The sequence below is a fragment of the Petaurus breviceps genome, unplaced genomic scaffold (assembly GCF_028583685.1).
Source record: "Petaurus breviceps papuanus isolate PSGF00001 unplaced genomic scaffold, PetGlider_PUasm1.0 184, whole genome shotgun sequence".
Lineage (NCBI taxonomy): Eukaryota > Metazoa > Chordata > Mammalia > Diprotodontia > Petauridae > Petaurus > Petaurus breviceps.
Window position 1 is genome coordinate 3,792,345 of NW_027185793.1, and position 24,481 is coordinate 3,816,825.

General features: G+C 35.0%; 1 protein-coding gene across 18 annotated transcripts in view; it reads left to right on the forward strand.

The window, feature by feature from the left end:
• The window catches only part of PPIP5K2 (diphosphoinositol pentakisphosphate kinase 2), a 125,518-nt gene that overhangs the window by 86,637 nt on the left and 14,400 nt on the right, over positions 1-24,481 (forward strand). For 5 of the 18 annotated variants that reach the window (XM_069088104.1, XM_069088101.1, XM_069088117.1 and 2 more), the window contains 8 exons: positions 3,099-3,206; positions 3,302-3,418; positions 17,361-17,528; positions 18,991-19,111; positions 19,857-20,026; positions 21,288-21,354; positions 22,986-23,105; positions 24,022-24,084. In XM_069088104.1, coding sequence (XP_068944205.1) covers positions 3,099-3,206; positions 3,302-3,418; positions 17,361-17,528; positions 18,991-19,111; positions 19,857-20,026; positions 21,288-21,354; positions 22,986-23,105; positions 24,022-24,084 — 934 coding nt within the window. Of the gene's footprint in view, positions 1-3,098; positions 3,207-3,301; positions 3,419-17,360; positions 17,529-18,990; positions 19,112-19,852; positions 20,027-21,287; positions 21,355-22,985; positions 23,106-24,021; positions 24,085-24,481 lie in introns of all 18 variants that reach the window. The other 13 variants (XM_069088105.1, XM_069088107.1, XM_069088108.1 and 10 more) reach the window with 13 other exon arrangements.

Consider the following 24,481-nt stretch of genomic DNA (forward strand, 5'->3'; position numbering starts at 1 on the left):
GGGGAAACACGGTATGTACAAACCAGATCTGTACAGGGAAAATTGTTTGAATTGAAGGCATTAGAATTAATCAGGAAAGACTTCCTGTAGAAAATGGTCTTTTAGCTGGGAATTTAAAGAAGCCAGGATTCAGCTAGTGAAAATACCTGTGGTGGGGAGGTGAAGTGCCTTCTGCAGGAAGATTATTGTGACTAGATAGAGGACGGGGGGAGGAAGTTGGAAGAGAAGGCCAAAGAGGTCTGTAAAGGTATAAGAAAACTAGAAAAGAAGGCAGGTTGTAGGTTATGAAAGTCCTTAAATACCAAATAGAAGATGGCATATTTGATCCTGTAAGTGGGAGTCACTGGAATTTATTGAGTAGGGGGATTACATAACCTCTTTGATTCTCAGTTTTCTCATTTCCAATCCAAAACAATAAACATTTATTTATTAAGTACCTACTACATGCCAGACACAGGCATTTAAAAACAATAATAATTGCATTCACAGCACTATTGTAAAGTTAAAAGCATTCTGTAAATTAAAGTGTTCACAATTGTGAGTTATCTAAAATCCAATCCATGGGGTCCTAATGCAGTTTTCCACTCTAATTATCCTATAAACAAGATAGCTCCTAAAATATCTTAAAAGAAGTGAAATCATTAAATATTCACTTTCTCTCATTTTTATGTCTTTATACTTATACATGTATATAAAAAATTATACATTTATGTTTGTATATAGATTTATATATTCATTGCTGAAGCTTGGAAATCAAAATATGAAGATTTTGCAGTTAGAATCGCCTCAATTCATATTCCATCCTTTTACCACCTTACTTTTATTTTTGCCCTTAGGGCATGGTGATGATCTCGATTTCACTTTTTCCCTGGTGCTAATACAGTTTCCCTATTCTCTCTGTGCATGTGTGCTGCTACTGAAGGTAACTGGAATAGGGACTTTGTCCCATAATTTCCACACTAGAGTACATGTTCCATGCACTGATTTCATGGAATATCTTCCCATCTTCTGGGTCACTCTTTCACTTCTCTCCACCTATAACCTCCTAAAAACAGAGAAGATGGATATTCTGCAGGAAGATAAAATGTTGGAAACAATGCCTGATTTCTCTGTCTTTATAACCATGGATTTTTGAATGCCAGCTCTTCACTTGTTACCAATTGGATTTTGGGAAAATTATTTTAACCTATTTGAACTTCAGTTTCTTCATTGGTAAAATAAAAGTGATCCCTTCCAGCTCTTAATCTATGATCCTATATTAGATTTTCTTGAAAACAAGACACAGTGTAACAAACTTCAAACTAAAAAAGCAAAACTTCTCTGAAGCAGCAAGGTAAGTTTATAGCAAAATATGATTTAATTTAGAAAAATTATTTTCAGACAACTTTATAGAGATGTACATGTGTAAGTTATATTGCATATTTTCTATAAGCATACATTTGTACATGCACAAATAAGTACATATGTATAATTGAGAGTCAGCAGGGCATGCTGGATAGAGAGCTGGTCTTGCAGCCAGAAGACTTGGGTTTGGGTCCTAAATATTGGCTGTGTGACTCTGGGGAAGTCACTTAGCCCTTCTCAAGTGCTCTAGCCAGCTAGAAGACTCTTAAGTGCTAACCTGAATTGGTAGAGGTAGTAGTTTCCTCATCTTAAAGTTTTCTAAAGGAATAAAATCACAGGTCTAGTACTTATCCCTACATACAAAATTTTTACATACACATGAGGTCATTAACAGTATGGCATCTGGGGCGGTTAGGTGGCACAATGAATAGAGTACCAGCCCTGGAATCAGGAGGACCTGAGTTCAAATCCAGGCTCAGACACTTAATACACACACACACACACACACACACACACACACACACAGCTGTGTGACCTTGAGCAAGTCCCTTAACCCCATGCCCTACCTTCCCCCTTCCAAAAAGCAAAATGTGTGTATGTATATACATACATATATATATATATATATACATATACATATATACACATATATAAACAGTATGGCATCACAGAAAGAACACTGAATTATAAGCTGCCCATGTTCTAGTCCTACCTCTGACAGCAGTATAATCTTAGGTAAATTACTTTTCTTCAGCTTCCTCATTTGTAAATTAAGAGAGTTGTACTCGTTGATCTCTAAGGTCTCACCCATCTCTGAAATTCCAAGATGATAGTTTAACACTTATGGATGGACAGTTTTAGAGTTGGGAAGTTCTGGATTCATACCTTGTCTCTAGATACATATATAGTTGATTGTGGACAAGTCATTTAACTTCTCATTGCCCTGGATGACTTATTAAGATTATAAATTACAAATGAGTTGTTCATCTGCTTTTGTGGGAAGAATTTCTACACTATGAATTCCTCAAAAGGATGAATCTAGATGCCCCCCACACACACACAAAAAAAGCTGAGCTCTTATTGTGTTCAGGGTGTATAGTACTATATTAGAGGCTGTAGGATTTTCATCATCATAATGGGACCATCTCTGCCTTCAGATCTTACATGATCAGTAGTTTTTTTTTTCAAGATCATTTATATTGTATATATTGATACATAGGATTACTGATTCTGGTAACAACTGTTATAGCTGTAGGATAATTTGTCAAATATTGCATATAAACCAAAATAATTTGAGATATTTAATATTACATGTGTATTTTATGCACATGAATATGAAAAATGAAATTTTTAACAGCAGAGGAACTTACATCCCAACTCAAACTAGTCTAAGACAGATAAATCCTAGAGAAAGACCAAAGTATACAGAAGTGACTTGCCCATGGTTATATTGCTAGTAAATGTCAGAGGTAGAATTGAACCCAAGCCTTCTAGATTCAAAGTTCAGTGTTCTATCTAGTAAGCCATGATGCTTCTCATATTTTACATAAACAGAAAGGAATAAAGCCATATATTCTATTGTTTGTGAAATTACAATGAGTTATACTGGAAAATGGTGGGCTTTTATAATAAAGATTCATGGTCTTTCCATTTTGTCTCTTAGAATTAAGGAAAGAATACTGAAAAATAAAATTATCATTTAGAACCTGTAATGTAATAAACTAGAAATGGTATGACATGAAACTTTTGTTTAGGAATCAAAAGATGATCAGTGGAGGCGTGCTATGGATTATCTAAATGTTGTCAATGAACTCAATTACATGACTCAGATTGTTATCATGCTCTATGAGGATCCAAACAAGGTAACTTAGTTTGATTATTTTGTTCTGTATTTTTTCAAAAATAAATAATTCTAAATCCCTCATTTTGAGAGAGAACATTTTCTCACCTTTCTCAGGATCTGTCCTCTGAAGAGCGTTTTCATGTTGAGTTACACTTTAGCCCAGGAGCCAAAGGCTGTGAAGAAGACAAAAATTTACCATCTGGGTATGGGTATAGACCTGCTTCAAGAGAGGTAAGTTTTTTGAAACCCTATGCATGGGCAAGATTTTATTGTGGTAGTTGCTCCAAATCGTTTCTTAATTTTTTTTTTTTACCAGATGCTTTGAAAAGATTAGCTTGGATTGGCTTGTCTTTATGAAGATTAAAACACTTATGAGATTTAGAATGTGATCAATATTTTTTCTTAATATACTATGTTTATAGTTGATATACAGTTTATTTAAAAAGAGATTAGGTCTACTATCCAATATATTTTGAAAATTTGTCATTGAATATTTCACAGTATTGAAAACATGTACATTTCTAATCTGATCAGTAGTCTGGTTTGGCTTGGTAGGATTTATATGTTCTTTCTTCCATTATATACATGTAAAAAGACAGTCTTAAAAATGTAACCTGGGGGCAAAAGAGGTTAAATGCCTCAGGGGAATCATTAAATCAGGATGTGTCACATGTGGGCCTTGATCCCAGGTTTTCTAGAATTGAAGGACAGTTGCCAGTTTATGGCTATATAAACAAAAAAGGTGTGATGTAATATTACATTAATTAAAGGGAGTTTTCTTCCCTTCATGCTCCATATACTAATGAAATTATAGTCCTAGACAAACAAAAAAACTATTAAATATTTGATCTTGACCACAAAATGAAAATCAGTGAATAAAAATAAATTATTCAAATACCATGAATGAAATTATTCTTCAGTATGGGCAACTGTAAAGCCAATCACAAGCAGCTTTCCTGAGGACTGCTGCTCTGAATAACTTTAAGGTTTTGATTGCATAGTATACCAAACTCTTTATTCAGCTATGAATTGAAAGCAAAGCTTTCACAACTATATAACATAACTTATTACTAAGGTGGCCACATAATCTTAAACAAAACTTATTCAGTAAGTTACAATCTCATCAATCAGTATTGAGTACCCAAGTAAAAATCTTCTTTTATCTTGACTTGAGACTGACTTGCAATCATCCTTAAGGGGCAATGGAAAATACAAAGGCCATCCACCCCTAGGTCACAGTCATAATCTCTGAACACTAAATACCCAAGTAAAGGTCCTTCCCCACGTGGGCTCCACATGATGACATTAGGCTTATTAAGAGCAACACACTGTATACTGTTTCCAACAAAAATTGCTATAATCACAGGCCAGGCTCAAAGGCACTTGAATAGCTGAAACAAGGAGCAAAGTACCACTTTGCTTGCCATTACTGCAGCTCTCTTTTTGAGGCTTTGGTTGTAGATGTTTTCAAGTCATTGTCTTCTCAGTTTGTGTCTTGGACTTCTCTGTCACCATAATAGCTTTTTTATGGTCAGGGTCTTCTTTTTGTTGTTTGATCCTTTTTCCAGCCTATTTCTTTTTTTTTTTTTAATTTGTTTGTTTCCTTTTAGTTTACAGGATTCAATTCCACAATTCCTTGAGTTTCACATTTTGTCCCCCTCCCCCCATGGCGGCATATAGTCAAATATAGGATCTGTAAATACTTTCACATTATACCTTAGTCAGGTTATAAAGACTGATCGTATCAGCTGGAATGAAAAATGGTAAAGAGGACATAAAACCAAATAAGACAAGGAAGAAGATCAGATATTTTGCTTCCACCTGGATATAAACTCAGTTCTTTCTAGTTCTTTCTCTGGATGCACATATTTCTCTCCATCACAAGTCTTTTAGGATTGACTTATATCACTGCATTGCCGAGAGGAGACCAGTCTATCAAAGTTGGTCATCACACATACATTGTGTCTGTAATTGTGTACAGATTTCTCCTGGTTCTACTCTTCTCACTCAGCATCAGTTTGTATAAGCCTCTCCAGGTAAATATGAAGACCGCCTGCTCCTCGTGTCTTTTATAGCACAATAGTATTCCATAACATGCATATACCACAACTTGTTCAGCCATTCCCCAATTGATGGGCACCCCCTTAATTTCCAATTCTTTGCCACCACAAAAAGAGCTGGTATAAACATTTTTGTACATATGGGTCTTTCTCCCACTTCTATGATCTCTTTGGGATATAACCCTAGGAGTGGTATTGCTGGATCAAAGGGTATGAAAGTATTTATAGCTCTTTGGGCATAATTCCAGATTGCTCTCCAGAAAGGCTGGATCAGTTCACAGCTCCACCAGCAATGCATTAGTGTTCCAATTTGCCCACATCCTCTCCAGCATTTATCGTTTTCCTGTTTTGTCATCTTAGCCAATCTGACTGGTGAGATGTGGTACCTCAGAGTTGTTTTGATTTGCATTTCTCTAATCAATAGTGAATTAGAGCATTTCTTCATGTGCTTATAGATATCTTTAATTTCTTTCTCTGAAAACTGCCTGTTCATATCTTTTGACCATTTATCATTTGGGGAATGACTTGTATTCTTATAAATTTGACTCAATTCTCTGTATATTTTAGAAATGAGTCTTTTGTCAGAGACATAGGTTGTAAAGATTCTTTCCCAATTTCCCACCTCCCTCTTAATCTTGGTTACATTGGCTTTGTTTGTACAGAAGCTTTTCAATTTCATGTAGTCAAAATTATCCATTTTACATTTTATAATGTTCTCTAATTCTTGTTTAGTCATAAAGTCTTTCCCTCTCCACAAGTCTGATAGGTAAACTATTCCTTGTTCTAGGAGACTGCTTATAGTATCAGCCTATAAATTTATACCTAGATCATGTACCCATTTAGACTTGATTTTGGTATATGGTGTTAGATAATGGTCTATGCCCAGTTTCTGCCATACTATATTCCAGTTTTCCCAGAAGTTTTTGTCAAAGAGTGAGTTCTTATCCCAAAAACCAGGGTCTAGGGGTTTATCAAACAATATATTACTGTAGTAGTTGAGTTCTGAATCTCGTGTGCCTAATCTATTCCATTGATCCACTCCTCTATTCCTCAGCCAGTACCAAGTAGCTTTGATGACTGCTGCTTTATAATACAGATTGAAATCTGGTATAGCTAGTCCACCTTCCCTAGCATTTCTTTTTATTAATTCCCTTGATGTTCTGGACCATTTATTCTTCCAAATGAATTTTGTTACTATTTTTTCTAGCTCTGTAAAGTAGTTTTTTGGTAAATTAATTGGTATGGCACTAAATATACAATTTAATTTAGGTAAAATTGTCATTTTTATTATATTAGCTCGACCCAGCCACGAGCAATTCATATTTTTCCAATTAGTTAGATCTGACTTTATTTGTGTGAAAATTGTTTTGTAGTTTTGGTCATATAGGTCCTGGGTTTGTTTTGGCAGGTAGATTCCCAAATATTTTATAGTGTCTACAGTAACTTTAAATGGGATGTCTCTTTCTATCTCTTGCTGTTGAATTTCATTGGAAATATATAGGAATGCTGAGGATTTATGTGGGTTTATTTTATATCCTGCAACTTTACCAAATTTATTTATTGTCTCAAGTAGTTTTTTACTTGATTCTCTAGGATTCTCTAAGTATATCATCATATCATCTTCAAAGAGTGATAGCTTGGTCTCTTCTTTGCCTAATTTGATTCCTTTGATTTCTTTTTCTTCTCTAATTGTTACTGCTAACATTTCTAGTACCAGATTGAATAAGAGGGGTGATAGTGGACACCCTTGTTTCACCCCTGATCTTATGGGAAATGCTTCTAGCTTCTCCCCATTACATATAATACTTGCTGATCCAGCCTATTTCTTGACCTTGGACTTTATGTTAGAGTTGTTCTCTACTTACCTCTGGATAGACCTGAACATCCATCATTTTTGTCCTGCTTCTGCTTTCAAAGTTCAGTCTGGGGGCCTGTAAGTTTTTAGTATTTCCAGCATGGTATGATCTTGGAAGGGGTATTTTTCACTGCCCTTCTGGTTTATTTTCTGCTCCTTACACAAGTAGGGCCCTACTCCCTCAAAACTGTGACCATGCCTTTACCTCTAACTGTGACCCAGAACTAGGTAATAAATAGAGCTGCTAGATGACCCCTCCCTGTATTACTAAGGGGTCCCCTGACATCTCTTTCTGCCCAAGTGTTCAGTTCTGTTAATGGGTACTAGGGTGTTCTCTACCGTGGCAGTGCTACTTCTGCCATGCTCATGGCCAGCCCCAACTTATGTGTCCCTAGACATCTCTCTATCTTCCTGAGCTACATTGGGCTGGAAAAGTGACTCATTAAGACTTTTTCTTAACTTTGTAACTCAGTTCAATTTGGCATATTTTCTAGGTCATTGTAAAGGAGGTTTGGGAGGATCCAAAGCAAAGTTACTAGCTTTTGCTTTACCATCTTGACTCTACTCCCAAGTTCTGTCTTTTTAAAAACATTGCCTTGATGCTTTTTCGACAACACTGTCATTTTATAATAACCTAACCCTACATTTTCTTGAAACAGTTAAGCAGAATTGACACATTCATCACATATGACAACATATCTCTCATTTTGTACCTCTAGAATGCTCTTTACCGAGGGGAGAAAGTTACATTTCATTATTGGTCATTTGGAGTCAGAATTGGCCTTTATATTCATCTGAGTATCTATCTTACTGCCATTTTTCTTTGTTATTTTTATCATTGTGTCTATTGTTCTGTTCTTTTTACTTACTTCCTCTCTATCCAAGTGTCCCCAGGTTCTTCTGTGTTCTTCATGTTTGTCCTTTTTTTTGGCACAGTAGCATTCATCTACCATATTTCACTCAGCCATTCTTCAATCAAGAAGCACACACTTGCAGTTTTTTGCAACCATATAAAGTCCTGCTATAAATATTTTTATGTTTGTGAGACCTTTTCCCACTATATTTAATCTCTTTGTAGTGTATCCCATTCCTAATTACTTCAACTCCTCAATTAGATTGTGTTTCATGATCTATTCTTGGAAGATCCTATTGTGAATTAAGGGATGTGAGGTGTGAGAGAATCCCTTCTAAGCTTTCTTCTAGATTGTTCTACATGTTACATTTAAACTGGGAGGGGAAGAGCCTCAGGGATGCTGTTGGAAAGAGAAACAATTGCCATTGACATAAATACAGACCACCAAGTGGAGCTTGGGCAGGGACCTATTTTGGATGAATCTATGAGCTTCAGAGTGAAGTGGGTTTAAGGTTTTACAAAAGAAGGAAGGAAGGAATCTAACCAGTCAGAGAAAATATTTGTAAATGATTTGTAAACCTTAAAGTACTATATAAGTGGTAGAGATCATCATTATTGCTTTTTTAAAAGAAATCATTAAGAACATGAACTAAAGATCAAGGTATAGGATAGGTAGCTGTTTTCATACCTGGCTGTAGCATCAATGCAATATTTACAGCACCTACAATCATGATGAAGACCATGACTATAAGTATTGCATTGACATTCAATTGTAAAATATACGAAATTCTCCAGATAGAGGATAGAACTGAAACATTTACTTAGACACCAGAAAACTTATTCCCAAAACCAGTAAGCCAATTCCATCATAGTACAAAACGTATTCAGAAGCCACAATAATGCTGAGAGCCATAGCATCTTTCAGCCTTCCCACAAACCAATACAAGATCAATATCTACTCACAAACTTCTCTGTCTCCTTAATGAGCATTCTCTCTCCCCCAGAATCTGGCTAGCTCTCACCAGCTTCCTGTGGGCTCTGCTTCCTTTCATGTGATTACATTCAGCCTATTCAGGAATAGTCAGAGTTTATTTTCAAAGCAGTGAAGATATTCAAATTCCCATTCCCGTTACACTGGCTTCCTAAAGATTTGATCCCGCAAGATAATAGAAACACAAAATATTACTCCCATTCCACCTTATGAATGGAAAGTACAGGGAGGAGTTGACAGTTCTTCTGTACAAAATATCCCCACCTGTTTTATGTTCATAGCCTAGGTTATATATCCATACTCTTATTTACCTCAAAATGGAAAATTATTCCACTTAGGGAAGGGAGGAGGAGACTCAGGCAGATTCTTTTCATTAGTCTTTGGTGCCAGCGATACTCACAAAACAGTAGGAAAACCTTGGGTGACTGACACAAGCCTAATACCACTGTTTCATCTAATACCTCATGGCATCCTTAAAGGATGCTCTTGTGGATAAAAATGTTGGTGCTAGAACAAACCAGAACCAAAACCAAACCCAAACCAAAAATTGAGGAACTAAGAAGGGTTTATTGAGTTTGCCAGTGAGGGAACCTATCCACATAGGCTGCCTGAAATAACAAAATGTCAAATCTTATATGAGTTTCAATTTAGACAAGAGGTGCATTGGGTATGGGGTACTTTAGGATTAGACAAAGTCTGTCACTAGTGGCTTTCAGGGTAGAAATAGAGGATATGGTAGCCTTGGATTGGACAGGCCTGTTGCTGGGCTTATAACAAGAAAAGCTCTTCTTCGGGTGTTTCTTGCAATTGCATCCTAGTAGGTAGAATTGCTGACTTAGTAATAAGGGCGGTTGCAAGGCTAGGGTTGCAGCACAGACAGATCAGGGTAGGGCAGAGAAGCTGTCTATGGACAAAACAAAGTTGCTTTAGCTTTTTCTGCTATCCTCACTCTTCTTTCAAGCCTCAGCACTGAGACAGATGCCCCCTTAAAAGACCTTGTGCCCTTTAGACTACTAACATTTCAGTTATGGGATAGAGTACTAAGACCAATTCTCAAACTGAATAACATGACGAAACTGAGATATCAAACTAAGTGAACTACCTAACTGTAAATTCATACAAGTAGTTCTTGAACTAGAGTGCAGTATACAACATTTCTCTGAAATGGAATATGCAACAAATAGACTTCCCACGGGAACTTTTAAGACTCTTTGATTCTGTTTAAGACACCTTTTAAAAATATCATGATATAATATATGCACTAGTGGAGCTGTGGGAAAGGACCTTAGTTGTCATCTGATACAACCTATACAAGAAAGGAATCTCCACTGTAATATACACAGCAACTAGTCATGTAGTCTTTGCTTGAAGACCTCCAACAAGAGTAAACCCATTGCAACTGATGTCAACCCATTCTACTTTTGGATAGCTCTTATTGTGTTAGGAAGTCAACAAAACATCAAACCTAAATATGTCTCTTTATGTCTTCTGTCCATTGACTTTGTTTCTACCCTCCATCACCAAAAAAGAACAACTCTCATCTCTCCTCTGTGTGACAGTCTTTCACCCATTTGAAATAGCTGCTGTTTCTCTTCTAAGTCTTCTTTTCTCCACACTAAGTATGTATTACTATTTCCTTCAATTAGTCTTCATACAATATGGACTCAGGATGTTTACCCATCCTGATTACCCTCCTGTATACACTTTCCAGCTTATCTTATTGTACTTAAATCCAGAACTGAACACTATAAGCCTGGTGGTGTTAGGTGAGAGCACAGTACAGTGAGGTTATTACTTTGCTATTGCTGGAAGAAAAACTTCTCATAATGCAGCCCCAAATTAAATTTGTTTTTTTGCTGCTACATCACATAGCTGATTTATCTAGTTTACAATTCACAGCTTTCTTTTCAGAAAACTGATTTCTAACCATTTCTAATCCCACTTGCCCATGCTGTGCAGACTCTTTTGTAATTCATTAATTCATTAGGTGTCCTTACTTATCCTGGGTATCAGTTCCCTTTTGGTCATTCTTGTTCTATCATTTCCAGTATTAGGGTTGTTCTGTCTTAAAGAGAAAACAAAGAAAATAACTGCAGTTTTTTCTTTCTTTCATTAAGAGAAAATCCTTATTTAGGCCTTGCCCTGGTCAGTAAGGCGACCTCAGGAAATAAGACAAAGGAATTTATTAGCACCAAGGCAGCAAGCAGTTGGAGTACTGCCAGCTTAGATTTCAAACTATAGACTGCCTTTATAGACAGGATTAAACAACTTCCATATCAGGGCAAAAGTATATCAATTGATACACATCTAATGAGAGGATGGGATTTGTGCCACCTCAGCTTCTCCCCCATGTCTAAGTGCATGTGCTTAAAAGGGTGTGTCCAGACTGCCATCACCTGCAGACTGGCTGTGCACATACCCAAAGTTTAAGCAAGGTTTTAAACATGGGGTCACTCAAACTGACTGTACAAGTAACTATGTACAGTTCCCTCTTTGGTGCTAACCATACTCATAGTATAGCTCCTCTGTCTTCAGCTATATTATCTTAATCTCAGCTATGTGAAATTTGGGATTAGACCTTGCAAATAATTTCTTACACCAAGAGAGACACTGTAAACATACACAGCAAATAATCCCTATAAAGAAGACTGATAGAAAAGTTATAAACAAATATTTCAGCCATGAAAAATCGATTAACCATGGATAGTCACATACTTATGTAGGGACGTGATATAGTTACATCCTATCTGCCATTCCATTACCTGACTCTTTGTCTGTTCTTTTCTTAACATAATAGGGGCAACCCTGGAGTATAGCCCAGCAGAGGTTAACATGGGGAGATGTTACTACTTTTCTCCCACTCTAAGATAAAGGCTGTTGAGGAATTCTCCTTCTACCCTATTAGCTCTGTGCTTACAGTTCCCTATATTTTGGTGAATAAATAGGCACACAAACCTGACCATCTTGTCCCACTCCCACCATGGGTATCCCTTCCTGCAAGGTTAAAGGATTATCAGTACATATTCAATGATTAGTCCAATTAAAGTTGTGGCTGGCATTTTGGCCTCTGTTCCCCCAATCCCAAGTGCGCAAAACAGGGCAGAAAGTGCAGAAAACAAATGCATGATAGGTTATAGGTGAGGGATAAATAAGGTCATAATTATCAGGGTCAAACAAACAGGTGACTAAGGTTTCCTGATTAATAGTGAGGTTCTTTTTTTAGCATATCTGGGTTCAGGGACTGATCAGAGATTGCATCCTCTGCTGGGTTAAGGTCAATCATGGCAGACTTCACATGGAAGTGATGTATCCAGGTGATGCACTTGGCAACCTTGGTGGCAGTATAACTGCTCAACAGGATCTGAAAAGGTCCATTCCAGGAGGTCTGGTACTAGAAGTCTTCCAGAATTTGAGAATCTATACATAGTTACCTGGTTTGAATGAATATATCAACTCTTGTAAAGGCAGAGTTTGTATCAAAGCTGCCTCCTTCCAGACCTGTGAAACAGAACTGAGAGCATTTCAGCTTTTGTTGGCATAATTTTCCCAAAAGGATCTTACTTTCCCTATTTGACCACTCCCCCCTGATAATAAGGTAAAGGATATGCAGGTTCAGAGTTATCCCAAAACACTTGGAGAGTTGTTCGGTTATTTCCACAGTAAAATATGACTCTTGGTCACAGTCAGTAGTACATGGCAAACCAAATCTTGGTATTTGTCCTTGATCAGATACCTTGCTACTATATATGCTGTGGTGTATATCACTGGAAAATCCTCTACCCAATGACTCAGTTGGCCTTTGCATACCAAAACATATCTATAGACCATAATCTTTGGTAAATTAATAAAGTCAGTCTGTAGGTATTTAAATGGCAGGGGTACTCGCTTTCTTCATCCTTTTGTCACAGTTTTCTCTTTTTTTTCCAAAATTTTATTAGATTAAAACATCAGAACACAAATACAGAATAGAGAAAAGAAACAAAAACATATCATAAAGTTAAATATTGGGACTTAAATATAAAGCTAGAAAAAAAAGCATATGATGTGCATTGCACAACATAAGAGAGGATTCAAAATATGTAACAATAGATTTTCATTTCCAGAAAGCATATATGATAAATAATATTTGTTGTGTTGAGAATTGTCCCATCTTTTCTTTGCTTCCTTGTGAGTTTTCTTTTGTTCTCTGCTGCACACTTTTTAACTTTTTTTTCCCTCCCCTCAACCTCCCCCCAGAAGGCTACAATAAAGTTTAGATATGTTTCTCTGTAGCTCTTATATACATACACATATACATCCATAATACATATTTAGACATATACTTTCCCAAACCTATTCTACTCCTGACCTTTGTTTTTTATGTATGATTATATCTCTTGTTTCCTATCGCTTCTGCCTCCTCTACTCTACTTCTGCCGGCTACCTTGCCCTCCTGTGACTTACCTACCCCCCTCCAAGGATACCTCCCCATCCTCCCATTCCCATAAATCTAAACACCCTTCCATACCTCTATTTTTCCTATTCCCTCACTGTCCCCTCTAAAGATCCCTCCCTTGTCCTCTCCCCTCTCCCTGTGCCCCTACCATTTTATTTATTCTGAATTTAGAAGACTTTTATACTCTTCTAAATGTATATATATTGTTACCTCTTAAACCCATTCCCAGTGAAAGCAGGTTGCCAGAACTACCAAGCCTCCTCCCCCATCTAATTCCTCTGTATCAATTCTCCCTTTTGCCCCTCAAATAATTATTCTTTTAAGCTGTTCCTAAATGGTTTTACTTTTTAAATTCATACCATTCTCAGGTTTATCCAAATCTTTCTTATAAACTACTCAATTATTAATAAGAATCTTAGACATCCATTTTACATTTTGCATACATAAAAAGTAAACAGTCTGTCCTTATGGGTCCCTTATATTCAGTCTTTGTATTATATGCCTTATATTTCTCTTGGTTCTTAATATGTTGAATCTTTAATTAAGTTCAAGATTTTTTTTTAAGTCTTAGGAGTCTGAGAGTTTATCAAATGTCCATTTTTTTTTCATTCAGGATAATATTTAACTTTGCAGGGTATGATGTTTTGGCCAGAGCCCCAGTTTTTTTGCTCTTTGATATGTTGTGTTCTAAGACCTATGGTCCTTTAATTAGTCTCTGCTTCTACGTCTTGTGCAATTCTAATTGTGGCACCATCTTATTTAAATTGCTTTAATCTTGATGCCTTTAATATTTTTTCCTTGAGCTGGGTGTTTCAGAATTTGACCATGATATTCCTATGAGTTTTTCTCATAGGATCTCTTCCACCACCCCCCCTTCTAATGCTTCAGGACAGTTTTCTTTGTATTATTGTATCAAATTGTTTTCTTGTATTATTGTATCAAAATTCTTTTTTTGATCATAACTTTCAGTTAGTTTAATAATTTTAAAATTATCTCCTTTTGATCTGTTCTCCAAATCTGTTGTTTTTCTTATAAGATGTTTCACTTTTTCTTCTATTTTTTCATTATTTGCTTTTTGTTTAATGATTTCTTGATCTCTTATAATTTCACTGGCTTTACTTCACCCAGTTCTGATTTTCAAGGTGTTATTTTCTTCCTTAAGATTCTGGATTTCCTTTTTTAATTGGTTAACTTTCTTTTCATACCCTTCTTATTTTTCTTGGATTATTCTTATTTTCTTTTTTAGTTTTTCCTCCATCTCTATCATTGAAGATCTTTTTTAAGATCTTCAATGAATTCTTTTTGGGCAGGTGTCCATTTGACTACTCTTTGGGGGTTTCTTTACTTCAATATCTTCCTCTGAGGATGAACTCTGGTCATCACTCTTCCCATAATAGATTTCTATAGTTAGATTCTTTCTCCTTTGCCTGTGCATTTTTTCAGAGGTAATATCCTAATTATTTGTAGTCACCCTTAGCCCTGGGCTATGGGAAATGGTGCCTCTTGACCCAGATCTTCAGTTCTTCCTTTTAGCCTGAAGCCAAAAAGAAACCTCCAACCTCCTCAACAGCCTGGGGCTTTCTGCATTCATATTCACCTATCTTGCTGATTCCTTCTCACCCCTGCAGCCTCTCACACCAACTAACCCCAGGGCTTGCTGCTTGCTGTTAAAATGGAACCTAACCTGCAGGTGTTTACTCTTCACAGGTACAAAACCTCATCTTGGGATTTTTCTTCTGATGCTCTTAAATTGTCCCAGGAGGACCCCAGTTATACCCTGTTCTTATTTCTCTCCACTCACATTTTTTTGCCCTAAGGTGCTCTTTTAACTCTTTTGTGGGTGAAAATCTTGAGAGCTTAGAATTTTCTTACCTACTCTGGCATCTTTCCCCACAGTTTTCTGAGTTAAAACTGTTGATAAGAAAGGCAGCTGAAGACTACATATTGGGCCTCCACATAAACACCGGAGACAAACCATGACCAGCAGGCTTGCAGTACAAGCACCTCACTTCCCTTATGTTTGCAGGCATGTAGTTGCTATGTGTGACCAAGGACAAGGAATCAGATCCTTATTAGAAGTTCAGCAATATACCGTGGACCCAAAGATCTCTCCATAGAGCCTATTGATAGCCTCACAATTTTTTTTTAATAATTCCCAAATCAGTATCAGTCCAAACAGAAATTCTAAGCAGCTTGCAGAATAGATAATAGGTCCATAACATGTATAGAACTAATAAAACAAGCAAAATTACAGTAGGGGGAATACATTATAGCTGCAGCTATAGGTGTGTCAGTTCCCTTGGCAGAATCTATGATCTCTAAGAGTCTGGCAAGCCCTTCTTGTGCATCTTTCAAACACTTGGACACGGATCAGGGCAGTTTTTGTGGAGGTATTTCCTCAACATCTCCAGGTTCTAGGTGACTTATGGAGATTCTCTTAGTATGTAAGACAGTATGATTTAGTAAATTGAATTAATCTAATCTAATCATATTGTCCTTCCAATAATGAGTTCATGTGGTGAAAATCAGTTCAGATCTTATGGTCACTTTATAAATAGTAGAACTATAGGAAGAACATCAAAGTATGGTACCTTTTCCTTGCATTCTTTTATAGCAATTCAGAGGTGCTGGGATATCACAACGAGATTCATTATATATATATATATATATATATATTTTTTTTTTTTAATTACAGTTTTACCTCTCATGATTAGAGAAATTTGCTATTTAAGGAAAAGGAGGGACATGGTTATAACAACATCATCAGACCTGTTCCTCTAAACCAAAGCCTAAGAGCACAGAATGACATAACTGTAACAAGATCAAGTATCCTTAGTTCTGTTTGAGTTCAGGTCAGAGTCATAGTTAACTTTTTGGAATAGTCACTCAGTCAGTAAAGTTCCTCACTATTCGTAGGGTATCATAGCCAGGCTCATGATAAACCAGGTGGGTTTTCACTTTATAACACTCCTGTTATAAAGGAAATAATACATTGGGGAAACGAAATGGCGAGGATCCTATTTTTAGCTATGCCAAGGTCACCCCCTTTTTCCAGGGACACATGTACCTGTAGCAGTTCTGAGATCACAGGAAATAATTGCATTCTAGAATTCCACATAGAAAGTGAATATATGATAGTTCACTCAAAACATAGTAAAACACTGACTACTTCCAGGTATAATTAAATAATTTTCATAATCCCAAATCATTATCATATCTCTTCTATGCAATAAGCAAATTTGTGAATTACAAACTTGTAAATTCCCTACACTTTGGCAAGGAGGGCAAGGAGTGTTTGTGATAGAAGAGGGGAATCCTATTTTCTCAATAAACTAATTATTTTGGAATTACACAAAATTTAGCAAGTTTTTTCACAGGACTGATAAGATTTATGATCTTGTCTGAGCAGATAGTGTCAAACACCTTGACATTTTTACAAATAAGGAGCAAGTTACTTAACCCCAAACTTAAACCCAATTGCTTTAAAAAAAAAAATAAAGCAATAGGGGTTAAGTAACTTGCTCAAGGTTACACGGCCAGTTGTTTCTGGGTGTGGTGCTGAGTATCTGAGGCCGGATTTGATCCAGGTCATCCCGACACTGGAGCCGGTGCTCTTACTCGCTGAGCCACCTGGCCGCCCCTTCTACATTTATTTTCATATTTGGCAAATTCTCTTTTCCATTGTTCATTTTGTCACTTGATTAAATTAGCATTTATTGCATAGTATATTGTAATGTCTTGATAGTTACATATGTTTGAGTCTGATCTCCCCTCGGAAGATTAAGCTCAGAAGCTAATCATCTGTATTGCTTCATTTGTTGAGTACATAGTTATTTCTTCAATAATACTTGTTAAATTGAATATATTTTTATTTGAACAGTTTATGTGATTTTTGCCACTAGAAATAGAAATGTTTAGGTGATTATAGTAAAGTTTTTGTCTTATCTAAAGTAAAATTTATAATGCTCTCCACCTGCAGAATGAAGACAAAAAGAAATTCTCCAAAAAATGTGAATGCGATGATGAGACAAACAGATGTAAAAGGGATGAGCCTGATAGAGCTGTAGTAATTTTCAAACCCATGGTATCAGATCCAATTCACATACACAAAAAATCTTCCCTTCCACGAAGTAGGAAGGCAAATGAAGTAAGTATATATGTTACAGCATGTTCTCCCTAAAAGAAACTTAACTTTAGTTTAATAAATTAGAAAAGAAAATACAGCTTAAGTTTAATTGACTTGGGGATTTAGTAGAAATTATGGATAAAAAAAATTTGTCTATTTTTTTTCAAGAAATCAATAAAAATATGGAGGCATTTGTAAAATGTAGGTCTCTGAACTTTATATTTTTCATCTTATGACAGAAAGTATCTAAAGCTACCAAGATAAATCCTTGCTAAGATGCTTACAGATTTTCTGTCTCTTCTCATTGTTACTGGAGACTACTATGGTATAAGTTGTTTTTTTTAACCTAAAAAAAAAACAACTTGATGAGACAGGAGGGATTTTTGGTTGGGTTTGGGAAGGAATTAGTAAAATTGCTTCAGCAGCAATTGACTTGAATAGTAGCAGTTTAAGGTAAGGAAAACCAAGTTGATAACTTGGCCTAATGAATATAAAACTTCAACATTAAATGAATTTTCCTAATTCAATTAAATTGCAGTCATTAATGTTTAAAATTAATAGATACCTTAGTAACCTCCTTATATACAGTAGCAAAAGTACTTTGGTAACATTTGAAAAGAAACTTAAGTACCTTGAACGTTATAATAAATGCCTATGATATGATTCATACACCTATAGATTAAAATTACTTTGTTTTGGAATAATTGTATTCTATAAGTGCTTATGTCTCCCAGATTGAATCAGGCTACTACTTAATTTTAATAATTCTTTGATAAAAGCTCAAGGCTATGAAGAAATCATCAAATACTATTAAATTTGCAAAACGACATTTACAGGAATTAGAATAATCAATGTATGAATTGTGAGTAGTAATAGCTTGGGGAGGAAATATATTCAATTTCATTATTTAAATGATGTTCAAAACAGTATTTCCTTTAGTCTTTGAATTTGACATGTGCCTATACTACTCTCTTTTATTATCAATAGGTTCTAAGTTGGTAGTAGAAGTTTTAAGAAAATATATACCAAATATTATTTCCTTGACTATGGTTCTTATTTGTGCTATTATATTTAGTTAAGAAATAAATTTAGATTGGTTAAGCCTACTTCATTTCAGAAAACTTGGGAAGTGACATATGATAATATAGCCTGACTAAGTTACTTTTTGTGTGAGGGCAGTGATTTTGATATGTTGTTGGGCAGAGTAGCCTTCCATTGTTCAAATTCTTTAACACAATTATTTTAAGACCATAGTAAAACTTCTGCACTTTAAATGGTTCAGAACACTACCATAGCAAATGCATCAATAAGCATTAATTTTACATCTAATCTGTGGTATTTGCAAAAGTCTGACAAAATCACTGCCCTAATTAATTTTTCAAAATTTGGACAGCACATTTGTAAACCTTATGTTCTATAAAATGCTTAAATAGTTGTTTTCAAGAGATATTTCTATGCCATGCTAAACTTTTACTTCCATAAGGTAGACTATTCAAGTAAAACATTGAAGACTTTTTCCAGCGCCCATCACCTCCATGGAAATAAGAAGTTTGTACTTCCTAAAGACACTCAGAGAAACAGACTATTCTCTTCATTTGGTGCAAGTAGATTTTACTCTGTCCTCACTGTCTGAAACCTGAACATGCAAACATGTAAAATGGGAATGTTTGCTGCATGTTTTAGCTACTGAACTCTTCAAAATAGTCTTTGGAGGGGGTAGAAAAATAGATAGCTTGAAAGTATAAACAAGTGCAGTTTGGTTCCATTTTATTCTGTTAAAAACCTTTTTTTTTTCCTTTTTTTTTTAAAGTTTGACAGACAGTAATACTTTTTATACTTTGAAATCTCTTCACTCCTTAGCACAGTTCATTAGGGCTTTGGGTTGAAAAATCCATCCTGTAGAACACAAAGCCTCTTGAATAAAAATAAATAAGATATTTAAAATGTTAAAAACAATCTACTGAATAGAAATTGGGAAAGTTTATCCTGTTTGAAGAGGGAGGGGAAAACTATTAAGCAGTACAATATGTATGCAATAAATGATTCCTACTTTTTTTTTCTCAATTAGAACTAAAAATATTACATTTGATAGTTTTTTATCAAAAAAATGTGAAAACATTAGGTCTGAGGATAAATTAATGAACATGTTTCTGTTGAGCTATCAAATTAAATACTGAAATATTTTGATGCCCTAGTTACTGTTTAATAGTTTTAGAAAAGTGAATGAAAGAGTACAAACTGTATTTTTTTTTCTTTCTGATCATTTGACTCTATTGTATCTAACTGTGCATGCTTTGCTGTTTTTTGTTTTGTTTTGTTTTTTTTGCCCCTTTTCTCACTTCCAGGAAGAGAGCCCCCTGAGTGTGTCTAGCCCAGAGGGTACTGGTACCTGGCTGCATTATACCAGTGGTGTGGGTACTGGGCGTCGAAGACGCAGATCAGGGGAACAAATCACCTCTTCCCCTGTCTCCCCTCAATCATTGGCATTCACATCCAGTATTTTTGGCTCATGGCAACAGGTTTCTAAACTTTACTTCATTAAACATTTTTATGCATTCAGAGCAACAAATAACTGTCTTTGAGGACATCTAATCCCTTGCGTTTTCTATTGAAATAAATCCTTCTGTTTGAATTTGATTTGTACATTTTTGAATGCTTGTGATTTCTAAGAACTTTTGAGGGAAAGCAAACAACTGCGTTGTTTCACAGCATTTTCTCTATTTTAAATTTCCAAGATTTGTTTTATTTTAAAATTCTAAATTTTTGGAATTTTAGCTTGACTGATAAATCAAAGTCTTGTTTTGGCTTAGTTGTCCTTTAAGACTTTAAAATACATAATTTGGTGGTAGGTAAATTTAATTTTTCTCCACAATTGAAAAAATTAGATGTTATTTAGAATTTGGGGTTTTAAGAGTTTACTATATATCAGATTTTCAGTGACCCAGAATTAACTATGCAGGAGACAAACTCTAGCACTAATCATTCTCTTCCTCACAAACTTCTTTATTTAGAGGTTTTAACTTGAGGAATATTTTTTTTTAAATAGTACTACTTCCATTGAACTGTACAATATTTTGAAATTTTCCTCCCAAAATCAGACAAAAATTGGATACATCGACAATATTTTTTGTGCTAAATAAAGGAAATCCTGAAAAAAATCGTTGTTGAAATGCAAAATATTGTAGAGGCTTTTGTTTTTGTTTTTTTACAATGGAAGATGTGCTATTATCTATGACTTCTCTAAGAATTTCAGCAATTTCCATTTGAAACTTAAAGGAAGTTAATTATAGAAAAAGGGATTATGGTATCCATTAAGGCTGTGTCTATGTAAAGGTTACTTTGATAAAGCCCATGCATGGAACAGTAATTGTATGGTGGCCTCAAACAATTGTCTTCCCCTTATTGGTGTTGTTGTTTCCCTCCCCCCCTTTCAGTACAGGAGCTGTTAAGAGTGGGCATTTGGTTTCTTTTTAAACAAACCAAAAAAAAAAAAGAATTCTATTGATCTATACATGATTTCTTTTCATCTGTCTTGGTTCATACATGCCCTCATTCTGAATGCCTGCTTCGCACCACCTCATTGCAAGGATCTCATGTGAAATGGACTCCCTTCAGAAGGGGATCTTGCATGATCTTTTGTGTTTTATGTATTTCTACTAATATTTATCATGCTTATTAACCCTTGTGTGTCTGGAACAGGCTGCTGTATCAAGTATAATGGACATTTGATATTTTTTCACAGTTCTGTTTTGCCTTATTTTTCTTGCTTTACTTATCCAGGTTGTTTCAGAAAATACTAATTTTGTGAGAAAACAAAGGAGTGCGGACCAAAAGCAGAATGCAGTAGGTATGTTGGTTGATGGAAATATTGTTCTTTTAACAAACCTAATAACATACACTATCTTGCACACATGTAAATTTTTTAAGTTGTGAAAGCATGACCAAATGCTATGCTTACTTTATACTTTGTACATACCCATTCAAGAATACTGAGTTGCCCAGTATTTTGCTAACCTAAGTTCACAAAACGCATTTCAATAAAGTGAACAAGGACAGTTAATTTTCTCATAATCCCTAGGTGTAAAACCATATAAATTGAATTGCCACAACCTATAGCACACTATTTAGACCACTGAAAGATAAAATCCAATTACATTTAAACTTTGTGTTCTGAAACTAAAATTTTTCCTCAACTTTATACAAAGCCTCTTTAAAAACAAACTAACTTTTGATACCTAGATTTTTTTTTTACAACTTCCAAGAAAATTTGATGGTTGCAAAGTTCAAATCTTACTTTTTGTTCATTTGTAAAATATCCCCTAATATTTTTTTACTTACATGCTAAGTCACAGTCAATACTTATTCTGTGTGATAAAATTATAAACACTAGCTTTTTAAATTCATATAGTTGACAACTATATGAATTGATAAGGTGTTTACTATAATTCGCATTTACCTATGTAGATTTAAGATAGGATTAAATTCATGTAAATTCAAGTGTACTGTACTTGTACATGTAAATTCAAGTGTACTGCGTTCTCTGTATAAAGGGTCTGAACTGTTGTATTATGCCTACCTATTTGTGGTACTTTTATGTTTCTTCTTTCTCTAGTCAAATGAATACATTTAATGATGATAGATAATTTTCCCATAGTGTCTTGCTAGAAATTTACATAATCTTCCTTTTCTTAATTGATGTAACATGATAGCACTGGTGGAAACTGATAGATGCATTGGTGAAGGATTTGCTTGGGTATAAAAACTTGCCACAAACCAGGCACAACTTATTCTGGCTGGGATTCATCACATATGCTAGTAATGTGTTTTATTAGATGAACTTTTTTTTTTTAAACAAAAGATTTGTTATTTATTTAATAGTAGAAATTCCAAATGATTTAGTCAGTTTTCTTAACTCATATATAATAGAAAAACAAAAGTAGCTCTTACCTCTACAAGTAGTTTAACCTTAATTTTGTAGTATAACAAAAATAAAATAAAATGGAATTTTATCCTAAGATTTAGAGAAAACACTTAGTTGTATTTCTCTTATGCACTAAGCATCTTTTATAAGACTAAAACATATCACATTTTAATATGCCATACTATAGTTTTACTAATAGAAACTTTCTCATAGCACAAATGAAAAAGTTTTTGAAGATTGTTCAAGATATTTATTTGCACAAAAAAAAGAATGACATTTCTAAAAAATCCTAGGCTGTTGATCTCTTTTGGTTTTTAAAAATTAGTATGTTTTAGGTTTTATATAAAACTAAATATTTTATGGACCTTTTTTGCCTGCAAAGGTAGCTTTAAGTTCCCTTGTTAAATTTCTTCCTGTTGTATGTGTATTAAAGTCTGGTGATATTTGCCATTACAAGCATATTGTGAACCTGAGCCATGTTAATTGCATGTTGCATGCACCCCAATGTGAATGGAAGAACACCGGTTGCTGTATGTATTTTCTCTAACTCCCATCAGGGTCTCACTGTGCGAGCCTGTTTAGCACCGCAGTGCTCGGGGGTTCTTCAAGTGCACCTAACCTACAGGATTATGCTCGTACTCATCGTAAAAAGCTGACTTCTTCTGGCTGCATAGATGGTATGTGCAGACACGCACGCACGCACAGATATAAATGTGCACCCACGCACACACCCATGAGCACACATTATTCCTCAGTGACAAGCCTTAGGCCAGTGACCCTCTCTGCCTAATTGTATGAGTTCAAGCTCTCTTCACTGTGCACAGCTTGGATATGTGTTTGGCAAACTTTATTGTAGTTACTGACTTCAGGTTTATATACAATATTTGTATCCTGAGAGTTTGTTGACATGTAAATTCTTATGCATTTCTTTTTTTGTGAGAGGAGAATGGTTAAATGAAGAGAAATTTTTCTGTGATAATTGAAACTTCTATTTTCCCCCTTAAATTCTTACTGATATTGCATTAGACAACAGTGAAAGGAATTTGTAAAAAAAAAAAAAAAACCAAAAGAAATATTCAGCTGTTAATGTTTTAAAATATTGACAGCATAGGATGAAAATTCTAGTATTCCTCATTAGAAAACTTCTTGCTTTTGTCATATATTTATTTTATTTATTATATATTTAGATGTGTATGTATATTTTAGTTTTTAGAGGGTCTTTGAAGTGTATAGAGGCTTGTTCTTTTTTTGTAATCTCAGGAGTTGGAAGCTCAAAGGGGTATGCAGTTTTTAATCCTCAGTCTAGTTTACTACACTCCACATAAATTTACTTTAGCCATTGCAGTTATGTATATACCAAAATCACTAGCTCATCTTGCTTCTCCTTCTTTCATACACTTCATTAAATGCCTTGCAGTTTTTAGCGAACCAGTTTAATTCTTTTAACCAGTATTTTGGCCTACAGCCTTCTTTTCATGATCCCTTCTGCATGTCACTGGATTCTAACCTTCTCATCTTTTGTCCCTCTTTTTTTAAATGTCCCTCTTTTGGTAGCTGTTGTGAATTTCAGGTACCTGTTTTTCTCTTTCTCAGACGCCACACGTGGTTCTGCTGTTAAAAGGTTTTCTATCTCATTTGCTCGACACCCAACCAATGGTACGTTTTTTTTTTATTTTAAAAGATATTCCCTTGCTTCATCCATTTTTTACTTTATTTCCAAATGTGGGGTATACAGTATCATTCATCTGTCCTTTAACTCCAACCAGCACACAGTTCTAACTTGTTATGTATCTAAAATAACAATACTGTGTAGCCCCCTTCCTCACTTTCAATTTATATAAAGATAATATCATTTGTGAAATTTTAAAATTAATTCTAATTGCCCATATTGAAGATCAATTTAATTCTAAATCTGCACTGGAAATTGCTTTTCTTTTTCCAGTTTACCAAGTGATCCAACCATATCCTTTTTATAATATCAAAATTAATTATATTTAATAATTCTTAATAGTTTTAATATCTTTTAAAGTATCTTTTCCCTGATTCCTTTTTT